The following is a 20,868-nucleotide window of genomic DNA, read 5'->3' on the forward strand; positions in this document are numbered from 1 at the left end:
ATCCAACCAAGGGCATGTATCCCACATGTCCATGCAGTAATCAGGCTCTGGTATGTGGTACTCAACATTTCCTTTGAGTACTTACACATGACAACTATTTCTCATTGACTACATCAGAAAAATTAACAAAAATGATGAACCTTTCTTTGATAATGCTGATGATTTGAACCTTTCTTTGATAATGCGGATTGATGATTTTAAATAGCAATGGTATTTTTCAAAGCCAAACGATTTTAGAAGATTGATTTACAAACATTCCAAATATCTTGGGATATTTACCAAAAAGTCCTTAACAGTTACCTGCATGTTCATTCCGAAAAATCTTCAATATAATTTACTCACCAATTTTGCTTTAATACTTCTAAACAAAGTCACTACAAAATACTTTAAGGATTCATGAAAATTTTCACTAAATCCTTTAATGTTAACAATAACTTTTGTTGCCATAGTATGTTTAAGTTGAATATTAATTATAATTCATTAGTAACATTTCAACTTTGAAAGTTTAAAAAAGGAACACCCCATTTTTAACAATTACTCAAAATCAGCAAAATAAGAGCATGGAAAGCAAAGAGCATAAACCTGGTAATAAGAGTTAAGAATATGCAAAAATAGACATTGAAGCTATATATTAACATCAACGTACTTGCTGTGGATATCTTGGCCTTACAGGACCAGTCTGTGAAGGTGCCATGCCTGCTCCAGACTGTGAACTTGCAGGGGAACTGTTAGGGGACATATTCGTCCCAGAATATACTGTTGACATATTTGATGATACTGGAGGCCCACTATCAGAGCTTCTGTAATTAGGAGGGCAAAGACCAGGGTTTGGATTTAAACCCATGTTTTGCAAATTCATAGAAGAATTTGATGGACCTATTAGAAATTAGAAATTATTTAAATAAAAACAAATACTTAAAACATGCATACTACCACAATTATCAACATTCACATTCTGCAATAATTTTCAATGTAGCATAGAAAGAATAAAAGCAAAAGGAAAAACTATTTAAAATATGATAGAGCCCAATTTTATAGACCTCAACATGCTTTGAAAAAATTTAGTGTTATGAAATGCTTTTTCACTTGCTAATTAACATTTTTATGTATTTTTTTCAAATAAACAATTAAATTTTATCTTTCACATAATAAAAAGAAAACTTTGTACAATTTACCTGTATGTGCATACAAATTCAAACAATGTCTTAAAAGTTTTCGGGAAAAAACGTGCCTCAAGTCCTGTGTAGCCGCCAACAGCAAACATATAAAGTTATATGCCAGTGCAGTGCCACAATTCAATCCTAGCATGTTTTTTTTTTTTACATTATATTTGCTTCTTAATGAGAATTAACTGGAAGAACTACAAAATGGGAGAGCAACAGATGACCCTCAATGAAGGAAGTGGTTTAAAAACATCAAAATTATCTGCAAATTTAGGAAGTTTTCTGTGAAGGATGTTTGTGTATGCATCTGTATTAACTAGGTCTGCGCAGGTGACAGTATAATTCCCTTTAATGGTTCATTTGAAGCTTTATCGGAAATTTGAAATAGACTTGACTAAGTTTAACACTAAGCTTTTAAAAATTAGATTAGTTACTTGGAATTTAAAATTATTTTATATTATTTTAAAAAATCAACTTCTAACATTATTATTTATTGCATTATTAAACATACATCAATCAGAAATGCTTTTTTATAATATGATTCAATTTTCCTTGTATGACAATCCAAACATGTAATAAATATATATCATTTTAAATATTACATTTGGCATAAATTTATTTGATTTTAGTGGCAAAGTTACAATGGAATATTTTATTTTAACAAAATTTAAATGTCTATATTCACTTTTTAAATGTTTTGATGAGAATTCATATTCTGGACTCAAAAGGGCACAATGCATAATTTATTCAGACCTTCAAATAAGCTCATCAATTTTTTCGGAAAGTGGGAAAGTTGGACTTAGGGATTTCAGTGGCCAACACAGCAATGGCAAGTTATTTGACTCGGCACAAATAATTTAACTTAGGAGCAGAACACGAACATAAAACTGCTTCACCCACCAATCAATAAGGTGACTATGAAGTGATTCTTTACCAAATTAGGTATGAAAATGTAGAACGAGGATAAACGATGACATTTCGGCATATTCAAAACATAATGAGCTTTCTATCCTTTCTCCCAACAAGGACGGTGACCTTTTGGTAAACAGTGTTTCATGAAGAAATTTTGTAACTGGGAGAGTTTTTCCACTACTACAAAACTTGTATGATTGTAGATTCAGAATCAACTTGTTTTGGTTATGTAAATTAATTGCAGAAGTTTTACTATGTAATTCTTTTAGATCTATTCAATATGAACATCGAACACTACATACACACACACAGAATGGTTAGTACAAATTAAATTGCAGATTAAAAGCATTTCATCACATCCAGTTCAAATAAAAAAAGCATAAAAGCTGCAAGAATTACTTTGAAGAACCAAAATCTACCTACTAGGTTTGTTTGAAAACTGCCCCTCCATATAGTCATAACGCTGGGAGGAAATTGGAGAAGGGTTTCGTGAGGATCGGGCAGAGGGAGGTTCTAAAAGATTAGAACATGCCAGAAAGTTAAAAAGCAAACACTATCAATTGAATGCACAGCATTTATCAAGCATCAGAAGGTTAAAATTTTAAGAATCTCATTTTCATAACACACATGGAAATAACTCACACATGGAACATGTGTGGTGGTAACACATGGCAATAAGTAAATATCCTCAAAGGCACTTCAAGTGTTTCAATTACACATTTTACAATTTCAAGCATGGAATAAAGTTCTTTATGGACATAACAAAGACAAAAAACAAATTGGTTTTAGTCTGGTAGAAGTTATAGTTCTTGTAAAAAGCGATGGCTTGTAACTAGAAAGCCAGATTAATGCTTCTATCAAAAAAAAAAACTCAAAGAATAGTTAATAAAAAGATGCATGCTGCTTAAAGTGTTATTATGTTTTTAGTGCCTAAAGTTGAGCCAAAAATACCTGCTCTCCAATTACACCCTAGGTAAGCCATAACAAAATAAGTACATAATTAATAGTCATAATTATAAAGCTATAAATAATAATTAATAAGCAAATATCTTCAGCTGATCTGAAGCTATTCATACTAATTAAGTTATACATTACGTTAATACGAGAAGTATCAGCACTTAAGAGGCTGATTTAGCATAGAAAAAATGAAGTTTTTTCTAGAACACTAATATTTTGGTCAAGGACGGATCCAGAAAATTTTCAGGAGGGGACGATTATTTTCTACTTTTTACTCTTTGGAACTTCAATTTCTAAAAATTTTTTGGAGGAGTGTACTGGACCTCATGCTTACATTTCCGTAATCAAAGGTGTCCGACAGTTGAAACAAAAATTGAGGATTTGGAACTTCAATTTCGAAAAAATTCTGTAGAAAGTTCTGGTCCCTATCTCTAGATCACAATAATAAGAGATGGATAACGATTTCGTTTTCAAGACTTGAATTTCGGGGAAGAGCACCATTTCTTACAACGCCATCGAGATTTATGTAAACTTATGCTTTTGGAAATTTAATATTGTAAATATACCTGAAGAAAGTCCCTGTACCTCGGCTCAAGGAGGGGATGATCACCCCCACTGCCCCTCTCTTGTATCCGTCCTTGATTTTGGTTTAAGAATTTTACTAATGATATAATTAAGAACAGAAATATTGTGGAAAAGGTATTTTAAATTTAAAAGTGTCAGAAAATAAGCTTCTAAAATGCAAATGATATATATTTTCTTCCTGTTAACTCAGATTTACTAACAACATTGGCTTTTAGCATCACCTTCTTGGGCATTGAAAAGTTTTCTCAGTGCAGAACTAATAAAAGAAAGCATTGAAGGCACCTAACCCATAAACATACTTTAATTCATCCATATTTTCGTTTGGTGATTTACTTTACTCAGTGAAACTCGGGCAGCAATGTGGAGATCAACAATTTTTAATTTTATTTGTTCTTGTAATTTTGGACTTCTCTACTGTTGATATAACAGAAACATGTATGATGGCAAAGAAAAAATTATTTGTGTGAATGTACACTTTAATTCATATCAATACAACTCCACTTTCTGTTACTTTAAAATCATATACAATAGGCGCCGCTTAATGTGATCACTGCGGGACAAATGTAATTTGATAACAATAACCGACTGATAACAATAACCGAAAAGAATCCAGGAGACACAAAATAATGAATTTTTTTCAATTAAGGTGCATTTATTTTGGCAACCTCAAATTAAAATCACAATAACTCAACTGAATGTAGTTTGAAATTATAAATTATTAAATTAACAGAATGGAAATATCTGAATTATAAAAAGTTAAAGCTAAACTATGCAATTTTTAATCACATAGTAATAGTTAAAGTAAAATATGACCGTTTTCCCTGACATTCCTAAACCAGTTTCAAAGCACATTCAGCTTTTCTATCTTTTCCAGCATGGTTTTGCTTGTTGTTTAAATTTTAATTTTTAACTTCGTTTTGTTTTCAATCTCCCCACAATTCTTTAACAGCTTCCAAAATAATGGCAACAATGGAGGTCCTACATCAATGCCTGGAACATGCCCAGCGACTAAATTTTTTTAGTAGCAAAAGAAAGTTAGAAAGTTTTCTTAGGGGGAGTCTGTGGTCACTGGGGGCAAACTTTCTGTAGCTTCATTCCTAGAAAAATTTTGAACTGCTATTGAAAATCACAAAATGCTACACAGAAAGTTAGTCCGGTCAGGGTTTGCCTATGTATTTTTGTTGATTGAGGAACAAATAACGGGGGGAAAATTGAAAGTTTATGAAAAAGTGGTAACAATAAACGAAGACGCTGATTACAATATCCGACTTTTTTAACGTGTGTTAACATACAAGTGTTCTGGGACTTCGTGATTCTGATAACATTAAGCGAATTATAACATTAACCGTGATCACATTAAGCAGCGCCTACTGTACATATCGTTGCTCCAAAATGCAAAAAATTCATTAGAATTTTTAAAACATGTAAATCGATGAAATCAAGTTTTGCCTTACTTTTTAAGTAAGATGAAATGAAACATGACAGATAAAATTGGAAAAAAAATCTACTCACGAGAAGTTCCTGGAGTAACTTGTGGACTAAAAGAATTATTCTGAGTACCATAAGGCAGGGGCAAGCCTGTAATTTTTAAAAAAAAAAGACTTGATTACCAACCCAACTCTTAAGCTTCTTTCAAAACTAAAAAAAGCATATAATTAGAATTCCTTTCAAAGACAGAGCATGTACAATTTATCACAACAATAGTGACTCACTTGACTACCCTGTTAAACATGTAGTAGAGTGTAGCAAAATTTTTTCTACATTTCTATTCTAGTCTGAAGATTATGCCTAAACTTATAGCGAAGTCATAAACAAATTAAGTCAGTCCTGGATTTTTCGATTTTTCTGAACCTGGACAAATTTTGAAACTGCCACCCTTATCCACCTTCCTTCAAGTTTTTACATGGAGTCTTAACGAAAAAACACAGAACTACGGTAAATTTGCCACTTCCTGAAGTTGCCGCTCAGAGTAGGGGGTCGGCTTGCTCCCCCCCTAGATCTGGAACTGATATTAGTTCCAGATTTTTCCAGGCAAATTTTTGCTATGGGTGGAAAAAACCACTGTTTTTTCTGCCTGGCAAAAATAGGTTTTTCCCAAAGCGGCAAAAATAAGATTTGCATTAACAACTTATCGACACATTTTTTAAAAGTTGCATGTGAAGAAAAAGCAAATTTTTCTTCATAAAGAATTTTTTTCAATAGTTTACCAGTTCAAAATAAATTTAATGTTTAATTTCTTTAATACTTAAATATTTGCAACATTTTTGTTTTTAAATCTTTTACATGTTACTAACAAAATTTACAGTTTGTATTATTGAAGATCCATAAATAATTTTTTGCTTATAATGTAAAGGTAATTAGCTTGTTTATTACATAGCAATTACTGTAAAACATTCTTTTTTTTTAATTATACCTGTTAAATCAATATGCAACAATAAAATAAAAGAAATTGAGATAAATTAAAATTAAAACACACATTTCTTTAAATAAAACATCACTTAAATATCAGTCTATATCATCTTTGAAAACCTATTTGTTTTTTCAGTATGACCTTAGAATGAACTAGTTTCATAAGGATAGTAGTTGGCAAACCGTTTTGGATGATTCTACAAAAGAAAAGTTTGAGATAACTTTCTATTGCAGCTGTACTTGCAGGACTTCGATCTTCTGTAGCATGAGCTAATATTGCTAAGAAGTAGAGTTAATATTTAAAATGCATCTACCAAACTAGAGATATACGAGGGTTGCATGAAAAGTTTCCGACCTTCATATGAAGATGGTTATTTTTCATCAAGACTCACCTCAGCCGTTTCAATGGCTTAAATCCATGAATTAAAGTATGAAATAGGGCTGGGCGATATCAGAATTTTAATACAGGGATATATCACTCTCAAAATATCGATATTTTCGATATATCGATATATTTAGGTTGTTAAATTCAACATTTTACTCGGAGGGGGGGGGGGACTGCAAAACCTATTATATAAGTATCTGCAACAGAGAGAAGCTATAGGCCATCTTAGTGAATAAATATTTCAGCAATGTTTTCTAATAATATAGCTACAACAAGGATTATCATGTGTTTGTATCAGAGGGTGGGGGGGTCATGAAGCAGATTATACCACAGAAACATTTGCAGAAATTACTTTAGAAAAATTTAAGTATTTTTAATAGTGGGTCACAATTCTTGAGGAAAAAGGGGACTTGGTAAAACTGAGGGGTGCCATCACAGTCGGGGGGAATGAGCTCGCCTAGTTCTGCTAATTAAGATATGCTACATGGAAACGCCATTGGACATCTTGAAAAGAAAATATTCCATTGGTTTATTATAATAATAGCTAAAGCAGGGGTCCCCATTGGGGGGGGGGGGGGGGGGGGGGGTCTTGATGCTTAGTATACAATTGAAATTATCAGAGAAGTTATTTAAAAAGAAGCTTAGTCTCTTCAATAAAAGGTAGCGTTTTGGAAGAAGCATGATAAATTTGAGGGGGGATTTATGCAAATAATAATAGCAATATGTAAGAATAATAACAGCCCTTGCAGGGGGAAGGAGGTCATGACGCAGACAATGCCATTAAATTTTTTACAGAAGGATTTTAATCCATTAAAAAGATGGTAGCATTTTTCTTTTCTTTGGGGGGGGGGGAGGTTGATAAAAATGAGGGGAGCCTCCGCACTTGGGGAGGGAAATTGGCACCCCAGCTACATCACATACATTATAAGATCTGCAATACAGAAAAGTCATTGAACATCTTGATAAGCAAATGTTCCAGCAATTTAGACAAATAATAATGCCTAGAGCAGGGTACCCATTTGGTGGGGGGGGGGAGAAGGATCTTGAAGTTGATTATGCCATTGAAATTATCAGGGAACTTATTTTAAAGGTTTTAGTCTCTTAAATAGGAACACTTGTTTTTTGGGGGGGCAGTTGGGGGGCTTGGTTAAAATTAAAATGAGGGGTTCCATCGTACTTATTAGAGATTGGCGGCCCTAGCATCATGATATATATATATATATATATATATATATATATATATAAAGATCTCCAATAGAGAAAAACCTATGAAAATCTAGAAATGTAAATATTCCAGCAATTTATTCTAATGATAAAGCTGGGGTGCCCATTTCAAGGGGGGCATGAGGCTGACAATATCACTGAAACTATCAGAAGATTTTTTTTAAAGGATTTTAGACTCTTCACTAGGGGAGCCCGTTTTTTTTCAGGGGGGATGACGCTCAGAACAATTGAGGGGTGTTGTCACAGTTGGGGGGATGTGCTTCCCTAACTATATTACTTGTATATTGAGATCTGCAATAGAGGGAAGCCATTGGGCATTTTAAAAGTTAAATATTAAAGTAGTTTATCCCAATAATAATTGCTAAAGCAGGGATATGCCCATGGGAGGGGGGGGGGGGCAAGAGGCAGACTATGTAACTGAAAGAATCAGGGATGTTATTTCAAAAGGATTTAGTCTCTTCTTTTTGAATATCAAAAAACACTATGTCTGCACAAAAAACACTATGTCTGCACATGCATAGAAACTGTCTGGCGACAACAGGGATATCGAAAATATCAATTTCAATTTTGTAACGTCAGGGCTGCCAGTGATAACTATTTAAAATTGGTATATGCACTTGAATTCCATTTCAAGTGGTGCCGTGCGTTATGAACGAAGTCAATATTTTCCCTTTTAATTTGGGACTTATAAGTTGTATTCCTTCAGCTTAAGGGTCCAAAAGGGATGAGTTGTGCTCCCGCTAGTGAGATAAATATACAACAGAAGTAGTCTCATTAGGTTTTTTTGTTTTTCATTTTTTTAATACAAATATTTCTTTTCAGCATTTTTCACAAACCTTTTTTTCAGGGAAATATCAATGGTTTATGTTTAATTAGAATTATGAATCGTGTTGATACCTCAATTGGTTAATTTTTTATTGCTGCATTAAGATGCTTTTTTAACCAAAACCCATTTACTTATCAGCCTTGTTAGAAACTAGGGGCACGGTCCTTAGAAGGGTCCCGCTTTTGAAAACTTTATAGGGAGATGGGATCCGGAGACCGTTTCAAATGATATATTGGACGGATAGAAATCTAAGTATCATTACCGCGGTAATAGATATATGTCGATAAATGACGATATATCAGTATATCACCCAGTCCTAGTATGAACTGATTGAGCACCCACCCTACTCACCAGACCTGGCCCCAAGTGACTTTCTTGTTTCCTAAGCTGAAAGAAGCTCTTGGGGGACAAAGGTTCTCTTCAAATGAAGAGGTAATCAACTTTGCCAACAGTTATTTCGAAGAGAAAGACTAATTGTACTATTTGGATGGGTTAAAAGGATAGGAGCATCACTGGATCAAGTGTGTGGACATACAAGGAGACTATGTTGAAAAATAACAGTCAGCTTGGAAGGTAAATATGGTTTTTATTTGTTAGGTCGGAAACTTTTCAGACAACAACTCTCGTACAGGTTTTTTTTTCCCCACTCAGATCTATCCATTTTCTCATTGAAAGAGAAAACTGCATTATTTCTTTAGGGAGAACAAGTTAATGTTTTCCTATATTATTCAACTATTCTCGATCAAAACCAGATAGGAAAGACCATTTTTTCCATTTTTGCCGAGGGGGGGGGGGGTTCCATTTTCGCCATTGTTTTTTCCGCTGTCCCGGCACAAAAAAGTATTTTTGACAGCAAAATGACCAACCCTGAGCTAAATACTAATGAATTATAGCAATGTCAATTGCTGGCAAAGTATAAAATCATGATATTTTGAAAAATATTGAAAATATGAGAAATTCTGGCATTATATCTAATACAGGGTTCTTTGTGATGCGTCTCCTATCCCTAGTACCTTAGTACCTATCACTACATATTTGTGGCTTAACCAGTTGGATGAGGCCTAGAAAACAGTTCTGTTTTTTCATCCAAACCAGAAGCCGAACAATCCCTTCAGAACCCCCAAGAGGCATTGATTCACTCCAGTGGCGCCAACTCCATGGGGCCTGAGTGGGCCCAAGCCCCCTCAAAAAAAATTTTGGAGGAGCAGAGCCCCCCCCCCCCCCCCCCAATAATTTAGGAAAATTAAGTATTTAATGCTTTCTATTCTCACAAAGTTGTCTTAATATATTTTGTTTTCCTTGCTTGAAGATAGTTACCTTGTAAAATACATTCAGTAATGAGTTAAAACAAATAATTATTATGTTAAAAAACAGGTTAACTAAAAACGAGTGGTGTGAATAATGATTGTGTTACGGTGCTGCGAGCACTTAGAATTTGTCCCAGTGTGCGAACCTGCGGATAAAATCTGTTCGATCAACAATGGAGTAGAAGCGAGTGAACAACTTGGCTGTTCTTCATAACCACCGAGATATTTTGGATGAATTGGGTATTTGATCAGTCGTTAACAACTTCAAATTCAGTAATCTAGTCAGGCAGTTGACATTTGCACCTTTCTAAGGACCTTTCTAATAATGGTATTTAAAGCAGTTTTCAAAATATCTGTAAAATAGAGAATTAACTACATACAGAAAGTTGGATTTAAAATTTCGAAATATTAGTACTATTTTATTACTGTATTACTATCATACTATATTAGTTATTTTCAGATACTTTTATATTTTTAGGGTATAAGACCCTATAAAAACCAGCTATTTACATAATATATCAACTTTATTAACTACTAGTGGTACCCGCACGGCTTTGCCCGTTGTCGTAAATAAAAAGGTCTTTTGGTTCCCCTGTATATTTACAAATAATGAATAATGAACTTCTCGCCAATTTGCTATGTCCATTTGCTCGTCTATGTTATGGTTTCTCGTTATGATAATTTCGTAATTTTCTATTTCACGTTATGATAATTTGCTGGGTAAAATCTTCTTAAAATTGGAATAGAAAAAGAACAACATCGAATTTTCGAAAAATCGCTTCAAAGTGCACACTCCCATGCTACAAAGAAGGTTTGTGTCAAATTTCATGAAAATCAACCCAACGGTTTAGGCGCTGAGTGCATCACAGAGATCCCAATATCCAGACAAAGAGACTTTGAGCTTTATTATTAGTAAAGATAAAGATATTAAACAAATTAACTTTGGGATATTATTTTTATTTAATGAACTCTGAGCATTATTCAAAGCAAGTTTAAATTAGCTATTTAACTTATTAATCAAAGTGGAACAGCAATACTTTATGCTTTATTTTTTTAATGATAGTTTAAGATTTATTTAAATATAATTTCAATCTTTTTATAGATTCACTGTTCTGTAATAGTGCAAAAACAAAATTATTATACTATAGATTAAATTAACTTTTTACAAAAATACTGTATGCAGGGGCCAATCCAGGATTTTTTTCTCACTACCTATTTTTGTGAAAGTATTGCATCATTCTATTTTTGTGAAAGTTTTTTTTTTTTATCAGCATTGCTTTCGAGAAATTTTAGTTCGAAAAGTGTAAATGTCATCTAGTATTATTTTTAACAGATTTCGTTTTTTGGGGAGGGGAGGGGGAGCGAAAAACCTAATTATGAAAAATACCATCGTAATTTCAGCTTAATAGGCTATGTACTGTGTACAATATAGGAAATTATGAGAAAAATAGTTTCCCAAAACAGATGTTGAAAGATTGCGATAATATTGAATACACTTAGGCGAGAAACAGCTAAAAAATAGTTAAAATACTACAAAAAGGTTTCTATTTAAGCGATTGTTCATATAAACCTGCTTAGACTTTTATTTTATGAGTAAGTTTTGTTTTAAACAGAGAAACAAATTTTATATTTTAAAATGCTAATTTTTGGGAAATTTTCGATGTTTTTGTGAAGCTACTGATTTTATTACTTGATTTTTGTGAAAATACCGATTTCAAAAAGAGATTTTTGTGAAGGTACCGAAAAACGGTAGCAAAATCAGCCTGTATTGGGCCCTGGTATGTGTTTTTTTCTTTTTTTCAAAGCCAAAACATGTGTTGAGTTAGCAAGAGTAGAGTTTTCAAGGTTCTAATGTTGATAATATATTAATCTGAAATGCTTAAAAAACTATAAAACGTACTTTTTCCATCTCCAATTTAGAAATTTTCCCCGGGTTAGACCTGTGGTATGCCCCCCCCCCCTCAAAATATTGTTTGTAGGTCAGAGCCACTGAGAGTGCCCTTCCATGCAAGGCAAGTGACCTTATATAAAGGCCTAGCCACGTCTCTGCACAACTTCCCCCAAAATAGAACTGTAAAAATATCCCTCACTGAAAGCAATTGACATGATCCAATTGAACCAGAAAATTTGTATACCAATTCTTAGATTGACTTTGAAAACACCATGCCCCATAATGTTTGTTTGTATAAATCATATACACCAGAAAATATGTACATTGGCATTTTCAAGGTTCAAAAATCTGAATTTTTTTTTTTTTTTTGAAAAAAGGGCCGGGGGGGGGGGGGTCAGCGGGATTACATACCTCATGGACCACTGGTGACTTCCAGCTCCCCCAATAATTTTTGCAAGTCGGCGCCCCTGATTCACTCAGAGAACTTTGTGATCGCGACATATTTAATGTGCCCCAGTCACTATTAACGAACAGATCTTCGACAGGCTGGCATCGAACCTTTCAGTTAAGAGTCCGAAGCATAATCATCATGGCTACCATGGTCTACTATAACTTTATAATCATTGCATGAATAAATTATATTATTTTAATTTTTAGTTTTTATCAATTATATTTCTTACTAAATGAATAACATTCAAAATATTCAATAAATATAATTTTAATGCTGCAAATATGTTTCAAAAATAAATACCCAAACTCTAACATACCATGATATTTTCAAAATAAATATCGGATATACATCATATATCATGATATACATGATATCAAAATATACATAGACTGAGCCTTTTTTTTTAAACTTTTTTGCAGCAGCCCTCAAACATAGAAAAATTCCGACTGAGCCAGTATAGATGTGTCCCAAAAGATAAATTACAGTTGACTCTCGATAACTCGAAGTCCCAATGCACCAGCTAAAACCTTCGAGTTATTGGTAGTTCAAGTTATGAGTCATTCTCAAAGCCTTCTCAAAAGTTTAGGGCCCAACGAAAATTTTCGAGATAAAGGTATATTTGAGTTATTAGGCTTCGAGCTATTGAAAGTCGACTGTAAAATGAAACTAACATGAAGTTCAACTGATCAAATTTTGGTATTACCTGGTGAAGGCACCTGTGATAATGTAGGCACTGGCTTGCCATCAGCAGTTAATGGCTGTGGAGATGGACTTGAAAATTGGTGAGGTGGAGATGAAACTATTCCACTACTTGAAGTTGGCAACATTTGATTCTGACTGGGAGGCATAAGCGACGATGCAGCTTGCCATGGAGCTGCAGTTGATACATTCTGATTAGGACCAACCTGATTCGCAACATTCACACCATTTATTTGTGACGAATCACCGCCATTCATACTTGCCCCATAATTAGAATTTTGTGGGGAGAGTGGTCCATTTTGCACTGAATAATATTGTTTTTCCACACCATATGGAGAAACAGGGTTCTTTGGACTAGCAGAATGCAGTGGATTGACAGGAATATGAGCACCCAAGTTTGTAGTACTTTTAGAAGGAGGAGTTGAAAATGGCACCTGTGAACTATTATGAGTATAATTATAGTTTTGAGCAACTTGTGGGGCCACACTTGATTGAGATAAAGGCTGTGATGCATTCACTGGGGATATGACTTGATTTCCAGGTTGTTGTTGTGCATACGGAGGTCCAATCATAGCATTTTGTCCGGGACAAGGCCGGTTCACAGTGCCTTCACTAACAGGAGAATAGGTGTTTTGATTACTTGGATATGAAAAAGGTGGTTGCAAGTTCGAGTTCGGAGCAGACATTTTATTCTGTAATTTAAAAAATATATTAGAAATGCTCAAAATGACATTCATACTTATCCTACAGAATGCATAATTTTTTAATAATATGCTACCAAGTAAAATTGAAATTGGAGAATGTCTACTTTCACTGGCAATAGTGATGAATGTGTAAAATTTTAAAATATGACCTCTCACTTATACGCGACCAAAGGGGAGAACGAAATTTTCGCACACAAGTGCGATTGGCACATAAGTGAAAGACCCCAAAAATAAGCTTAAATACAGTAAGTTATCAACAGTTATAGTAATACTAATAGTACACTACTGATACTAATGAATAAATGCGCACATAATTTCCATTTATGCATTGTAATTTAATAAAAATGTAAAATTTGAAATTGCACGTTTTGTCATTTTTTATACACTGTACAGTATGTAAGCGAATTCCACAAAACCTAAAAACTGTCGCGTGATCAGTGTCATAGTCTGTGAGGATACAAAAGATCCTCGATAGGCTATGTCAATGCTTTCCGCTTCAACCACGACTTTTAGGAAGGTCAACCCTTTTGCATGCAACCCGTTCTCCCCTCTCGATGTCAATCACAAGACTAACTGCACCCCCAATCGCACACTTGTGCAAAAAAAACGCGTTCTTGGAAACATTTTGAACATTGGAATAAAGATGTGTGAAAGCATTCCAAGAGACATTAAGAAGGGTACAAATCTTCCGATAAGCAAAGCGTGAATAGGCAATTTAACTAAAACTTGAAAACATTTTATCGCGCATAAGTGAAAGGTAAATTTTAGGTTTCGCGTATAAATGAACAAGAGATAACATTGCTTTCCTATATCGCTGGCCGGGCCCGTGAGAAAAACGCGCATAAGTGAAAAACACGTATAACAGAGGTCGCGTATAAGTGAGAGATCACTGTATAACTAAACATTTGGTCCTTCACCGACCTAATTATTCTGAGATTGTTGATATCCCCTGGCAAATGTCGTCATTTACCAGACTATGATCTTTCACAATAACAAATACATCTTATTTGTTTACTTTTTTGTTTAAAAATCTGTCACTACTGACACAAGCAACCAATAAGAAAAGAGGCATGATACACAAATGAAATTCAAATTTAAGAGATTAAATTTCATTTATTTGTAAATAAATAGCATAAGGGTCATTTCACAGGATTTTGTTCAAATAAACTCTGCAACAAAAGTCATATAATGATACTTTTTTGCTATAAATGAGTCAAGTCAGATGTTAAAATTATGAAAACATGGAGGTTATTTTGAACTTCCATGAGCACTTATAGAGATATTGCAGTAAATAACAAATAAATATCTTTGAGCTGAAAATAAAAATAATCAATTATCCAACATTTTGAAGCATAAAAATTGCAAATTACTGCAGACACGTGTTTTGGTGTTACAAGGAACACATGCAAAGAAGAGCTTCTTTGCATTGAAAAAGGTGTCTTTGCAATCCCTAAATTTGCATTTTGACCGCATTTTAAGTTTTTTTCCTTAGGCCCAAGTTTTTCTAATATTATAATTTACATCCGATTGTAAATTTCTTACTAATGAATTTCCTGCAGTTTACATTTTGTATGGGAAGTAATAAAAAAGAAAAAAAAAATTCTAAAATAGGCAATATATTTGTACTTTTTAAATGATAATTTTTTGTTGTTGAAAGTTAAATCTATGAAAACAGAAATATAATTGTGCTATTTGTTACCCATTTTATGAACTTTTCATCTGTCAAATGAAGATAAACAAGAGGAACCAGAAGCACAGCCCACCTTTTCTTTCAATATTGCATTGAAGAGTTAATTAGCTAAAGACTATTTTATTTCTCATAAAGACCAAAAAAAAAACTTGCAAAGTATTTCAATACTGGATGATACTGCTTTTACTTTGAACTCAATGACTAAAAAACAAAGCACTGCTACGGACTACTTTCAACCAAAATGCCCAGATTTGCAACTAAATGTGTCAAAATCTTAAAACGATCTAAAATGACATGTAGCATATTGCTCTCTTCCTAAAATATAGATATTATACCTTTTGAAACAGTCATCTTTACTCTTTACTACATTTAGTTTTGTGTCTATTTGATTCTAGCATTCTATGTATTTGCTGTATTTTACGTTTTCGCATATTGTACCTTTTTTTAACGCAGCCCCTTGAAAAATGTAAAAACCGGGGCTTCATTACTAATTTTGTTTCTTAAAATGAACTATTTGGTAATTTACCAAAAAATACTGACCTGTTTTCATGCCTCGTATTCTAAGCAGCACACAAAAGGTCGCAAGAGGTACCAGTATCTGTTAATTTTTGCTTAAATGCAGTTTATGTAAGTTTAACACTTAAGAGCGGAGGTGAGATCTCACAGACAGCTCAAAAGTTCATCTGATCGCTCCTATTTCATTTTCAGCCCGATTGAATGGTTTTTTCCCCAATAGCCTTTTGTTTTTGGACATTGAGCACCCCCCTTGCTTATCAGTATCTTTAGGTAAGTGTATCTGGTTTAAATTTTATTGCATTCTTTAGAAGAGGTCTGTGAGACCTCACCTCCCCTTCGGTGTTACAATTTTCGGCAGTAGTAGACATGGCTCTTAACGTTAGAACCGGGAATATAGGTTCATTAATCTTATCCGCGTTATGCGGAAGAGATGCAAAATATTCTAGATGAGGTTGAGATCTGTTTGAAATGTCCACTAAGGTTACACAATGATGTTCTAGGGACAATAAAGGCTGAATCCCGCTTCGAAATATGACGCAAAATACTAAAAGTTAAAGGGCTGTCAAAATGTTCCCGCAGCGTGATACAATCAATTTTCTTGTTCTAATATGTTCTGTATATATTAAAGAACTAAAATGAAATCATTGATAAATATCAGATTCATTTTTATTACAAGTAGTTAATTATTTACTGTAGCATATGATTTTCTCAAAAAATCTTAAGACTCTAGCAAAATTTCTTCGGAAAGGTATATTTCAATTCAAAATTCAAAAATGATTTTTTCCCGTTCTAATAAAAATTCAAAGAACATCTAAGGCAAATTATAGGAATGTACCTTAACTACATGGTTTTAAAAACATTTGTATATAGAGCGGTGTCCGAGACCTCACGTCCCCTGTTATATCCTACTTTTTCACCTCTCCTGCTACGGGTTAAACAAAAGTTCATTTTCAATTGGTAAAACAGATGTTTTAACGTATTAATGACAAATTAAAAGACTCGAAATTGATTACTATATTTAAGAAAAAGGAACGAAATCAAGAAAGACCACTGAAATGACACCTCATTAACCTTTAGGCTACGGCAACTATACAATTATCTTTTCCCTCTCCCTACGGCTCAAAGCTTTCTTAGTTCCTTCCCCCCCGAATAGGACAGCATAAAGGGGGCGATGTCCACTTCGACCGCTGAGCTCTCCGCAATACAGGGTTACTATAGTGGGACACTATACTTGGCTAGTCATCACTTATTCAATGGTTTGAAAATAATTTTTTTCCCTCCTTGTTCCTTATGAGGTTCTCTAGGTTTAGATTTTCTGTAAGTATATTTGGTTCAGTTTTAAAATTGAAATCACTGAAATAACGCTTCTCATCTAACCTAAGGCTAACGACAACAAAATAATAAATATCAAACTCTATTTGTGAGGTAGATCACTGGATTCTATAAATGCCAGATGTCCTTATCTATGCGCTAAAATGCGGAGGTAAATAGCGTTCAACTGAGACCAAAGCCATTGTAAATACAATGTAGAATACCTTAGATTCAAGGGAGGCAACTTTGCTTTTCAGCTTGGCTATTCAGAAAAATGATGACACTAATACGTGTGTCCAAGAAAGAATCCACAATAATAGCGAACAATTCCTTGGTTTGCTTTTCTGAGCAGGTGCAAGCGGAATATGCTTGAACACCGTATTCATTTACATAAAGAATGTTAGCGCTTATCTAGAGCATGCAAGGCACCCTTTTTTGTATATGAAGCTGGCGTTTCAAAGTCAATCACTGTCGAGTGAGATAATATGGAGAGACAGCCTACAAATCCCCTGATATCCCCATTCACTCTTTCTTCTAATTGTGGTTGAAATACCTCTAGTAATTGTTGAAGGATTAAGTTCCGCTCCCTTCACAAAGCACAAGAAAAATATCTGGGCAAATTTGTTTTAGATTCCAAGTCTTTCCTCTTTTCAACATTTCCTGTTTATGTACTATCTTTATAATACATTTTCACTACCCAGTACGTTGTTATTTGTGAGTAAGAGAAGATAAGTAAAAAAAAAAAAAATACGCATGAGTAAACAGAAAACCAACCTCTTTCTTTCATTTTTTACTGGCATAAACAGTTCCAAATGTAAGAATTAATTAACAGAAAAAAAAATAAACAGACATTAGACTCTCATTGAAAACTGAGTAAGATATATCAGGTGCTCTTATAAATCTTTTCACCTAACCTCTCTTTTTTTTTTACGCAAGGAAGAAAGAGGAGCAACCGACTTTGACTTAAAAATTAACATTTTAAGCCCCTTAAATACAAACAGGGGGAAAACTGAATGCACAAATTTATACTTTATTAACTGCTTTATAAGGCCATAACGTTTAAGCATTCCTAAGTTGAACCATAAAATTAAAAAATTCAGCGAAAAAAAAATCCTCGTAAACGTGCCCCGGTGTACCATACTTATTTTGTTTCATTCAGCATATCCTTAGTCCTTTTGACTTTCTACTGAAATAATATTCGCTATAGACAAAATATCAAGGAAATACATTTATATTTTCTAAAATATCAAAATTAAGTTTTTATGCTTTTCACTCAATAAGTGATCAATTAGATAGATTTTGAGGCGTAGCGAAGGGGGGGGTGTAAAAACACCGCTTAGAGCCCTTGATTTTACATTCTTGCCATCCCTAGTGCAATAACTTTTACATATGAAAAAACTCGTTTTGAACAGAAAACCCCCTCTAGAAGATAATTCTGGCTGTGCTAGTGACTCTTTTTATAATTTAAAAAAAAAATGAGCATTTAGTCTAACTTTCAATTTTCAAACCAAAAGATTCACGACACAGATTCTTAATTGAACCTCTCTTTCAAATTTATTGATTTTAGAATGTTTTCCATGTTTTGTTGAAACGGTATTACAAATAATTTTCAGTTAAAATGTAAATAAAGAAATAAATGAAACGTGGCAAATCGCAAATTGATAAGTTGTTTCTTATTCAGCATGATATTCATTTTCGAAAAGTTAGCAAAATAAGATATGCTTTTCAAGTGTTTAATTATTTTTATAAAACCATAACAAAAGAAATATTTTGGAGAATGCATGATGTTTCTTGCGCTCTGCTCCCTAAATATCTACACTGCTTAAACTAAATAGGTGTTTTGTACTCAGTAAAATATGCTGTTATTAATTATAGGAAGCCTTACTATTGGGTTATTAAACAGAAAAAGGCTATCAAAAATTTTTCTTTCCTTCAAGTATTTCCCCCTCTTTTTCGAAACTTCGCCACACATTCCTTCACTGGGAACAAAACTATGCCAAACGCCTCTGATTGACAGACCCCCAAAAGGGGTGTAGTGCGTTTCATTCATTTTCTCCCTGCGTAGGCGTGTGTGAAAGGATTATCAACTGCGGGAAGTAACTGGAGGGGGAAGGGAAGGACTGGTACAGACGTTGTACCACAGCCGTAGGAAGAGAACACTTTTTGTCGGTACAGCATATGTACCGCCGTTGGCTAAAGGTTAAATTTCACATGCATTTATCACATACATATTGAACATTGCAAGTAGTAAAATGTTCACATTTAATGCAAGAGATTTTGGTTTTTTTTTTTTTTTTTGGATTTGACCATCAGTTGGATTTGGGTTGTACTTGCAGATGACCTTCCAAAAAATGAATGCACTTTCTCAACAAATGAAAGATACTAGCTACTGGCAGTTCTTGAAATAAAGCATTTAAAAATTTAGCTACTGAAGTTCGGGTTCATATCAGATGAGTTGCAAACTTGAAAATAGAAGTTTTAGGTTGCTAGGGTTATTCAGAACCCCACGCAATTTCTCTCACGTTCATGCAAAACCTCTGGTCCCAAAGTGTGCGTTAAAATGGTCTTCTACTACAGTATTAAATACGGCAAAAATCAATCATCAAGATAATTTTTAAAATTAACTAGCTCATTTCATTTAATTCACAGGAAATATTAAAGAATAGACAAATGAGCAGCAAAGTTATTCCCATTAGATAAACAAACATATCTGCAGAAAATAGTTTAGTTTGCAACAATCCAATGTTCTGTCACATGAATATGTAGCATTTTGACATCTTACGGCAATTCAACAGCACAAATATAGCTGTATTCCGCTTTACAATTGTACTACATCAGAAGGAATGCAGTGGGTAGATCACACGTTTTGCTTTTAAGCATCTTTGAACGAAAGCGTTTCTCTAAAAAACTCAACACACTTGGCAAAGGTACTAAACATAAAAAGGAAAGTGCAAATAATCGAATTGTCGACTTAATAAGCCAAATGCTAACCAATTAAAAAGTTAAATGCAATGCAATAAAAATGTAATCGAGCAGCTTAAGACTATACAATTTCCAATACATAGTATAAAACAATCAAAATTTCACTTTTAAAAGGCGTGCTTCTTGTTAAACTACCAACAGATATCGTAATGCTTTACTTTATCAGATTCCTTAACATCAGATTAATAAACAATCAATTGAAGGTTTGATCTCATCACTTTCATCAGTACTTTAAAACTTAGAGCTCTTATTTTGGAAAACTACTCAAGGTCTAAAAAAACATTTATCATGTCAAAAAAGTTATAATAATCAAGATCATTTAAGTAAGCAGGGAAATTTCACTCACTAGTTAGGAATTCAATTATACAGTAAACATTTAATCATAGAGATCTGGGAATGTATGAAAACTTTAATGGCGATTTTTACTTACCGGAAAGAAATTACTCAGGGATAAAAACAATTTTCTCCATCCAAAATTCGTATTTTTCCTGAACCTTGAACATTTATTATGATGACGTTTAGAAACTTTTAACAGCGGCCAACACGACCGACAAGAATCACAAGAAAAGGTTATTTGCGCATGTGCAGTGTAAAATGACGTGGCGTGGCCGATAGATTACAAAATAAAGTTTTAAAATATTACATAATGAATCAAATAATAGCTCTCGTATTTAGAAAAAATATAAAATATTGAATGTTTCACACGAAAATTTTTCAGCTTTCTCCTTTTTGAAGAAATTATTCACAAACCAACGCCCTCCTCACACCACTCCTTTACGTCCCTGGTACTTTCGCATCAGAAGAATTTTACATTTAATTGTACAATTTAGCTTAAAAGAGCAGAAACAAGAGCTAT

At 33.6% G+C, this 20,868-nt stretch overlaps 1 protein-coding gene across 2 annotated transcripts in view; it reads right to left on the reverse strand.

Moving 5' to 3' along the window:
• The window catches only part of LOC129235106 (protein transport protein Sec24A-like), a 57,584-nt gene extending 37,019 nt beyond the window's left edge, over nucleotides 1-20,565 (reverse strand). The window contains exons 1-5 of one of the 2 annotated variants that reach the window (XM_054868791.1): nucleotides 20,443-20,565; nucleotides 12,814-13,501; nucleotides 5,130-5,195; nucleotides 2,499-2,588; nucleotides 647-876 (exon numbers count right to left, since the gene is read on the reverse strand). In XM_054868791.1, coding sequence (XP_054724766.1) covers nucleotides 647-876; nucleotides 2,499-2,588; nucleotides 5,130-5,195; nucleotides 12,814-13,495 — 1,068 coding nt within the window. In that variant the 5' untranslated portion in view covers nucleotides 13,496-13,501; nucleotides 20,443-20,565. The remainder of the gene's footprint in view (nucleotides 1-646; nucleotides 877-2,498; nucleotides 2,589-5,129; nucleotides 5,196-12,813; nucleotides 13,502-20,442) is intronic. The other variant, XM_054868792.1, reaches the window with a different exon arrangement.
• Nucleotides 20,566-20,868: the final 303 nt, after the last annotated feature.

The sequence above is a fragment of the Uloborus diversus genome, chromosome 2 (assembly GCF_026930045.1).
Source record: "Uloborus diversus isolate 005 chromosome 2, Udiv.v.3.1, whole genome shotgun sequence".
Lineage (NCBI taxonomy): Eukaryota > Metazoa > Arthropoda > Arachnida > Araneae > Uloboridae > Uloborus > Uloborus diversus.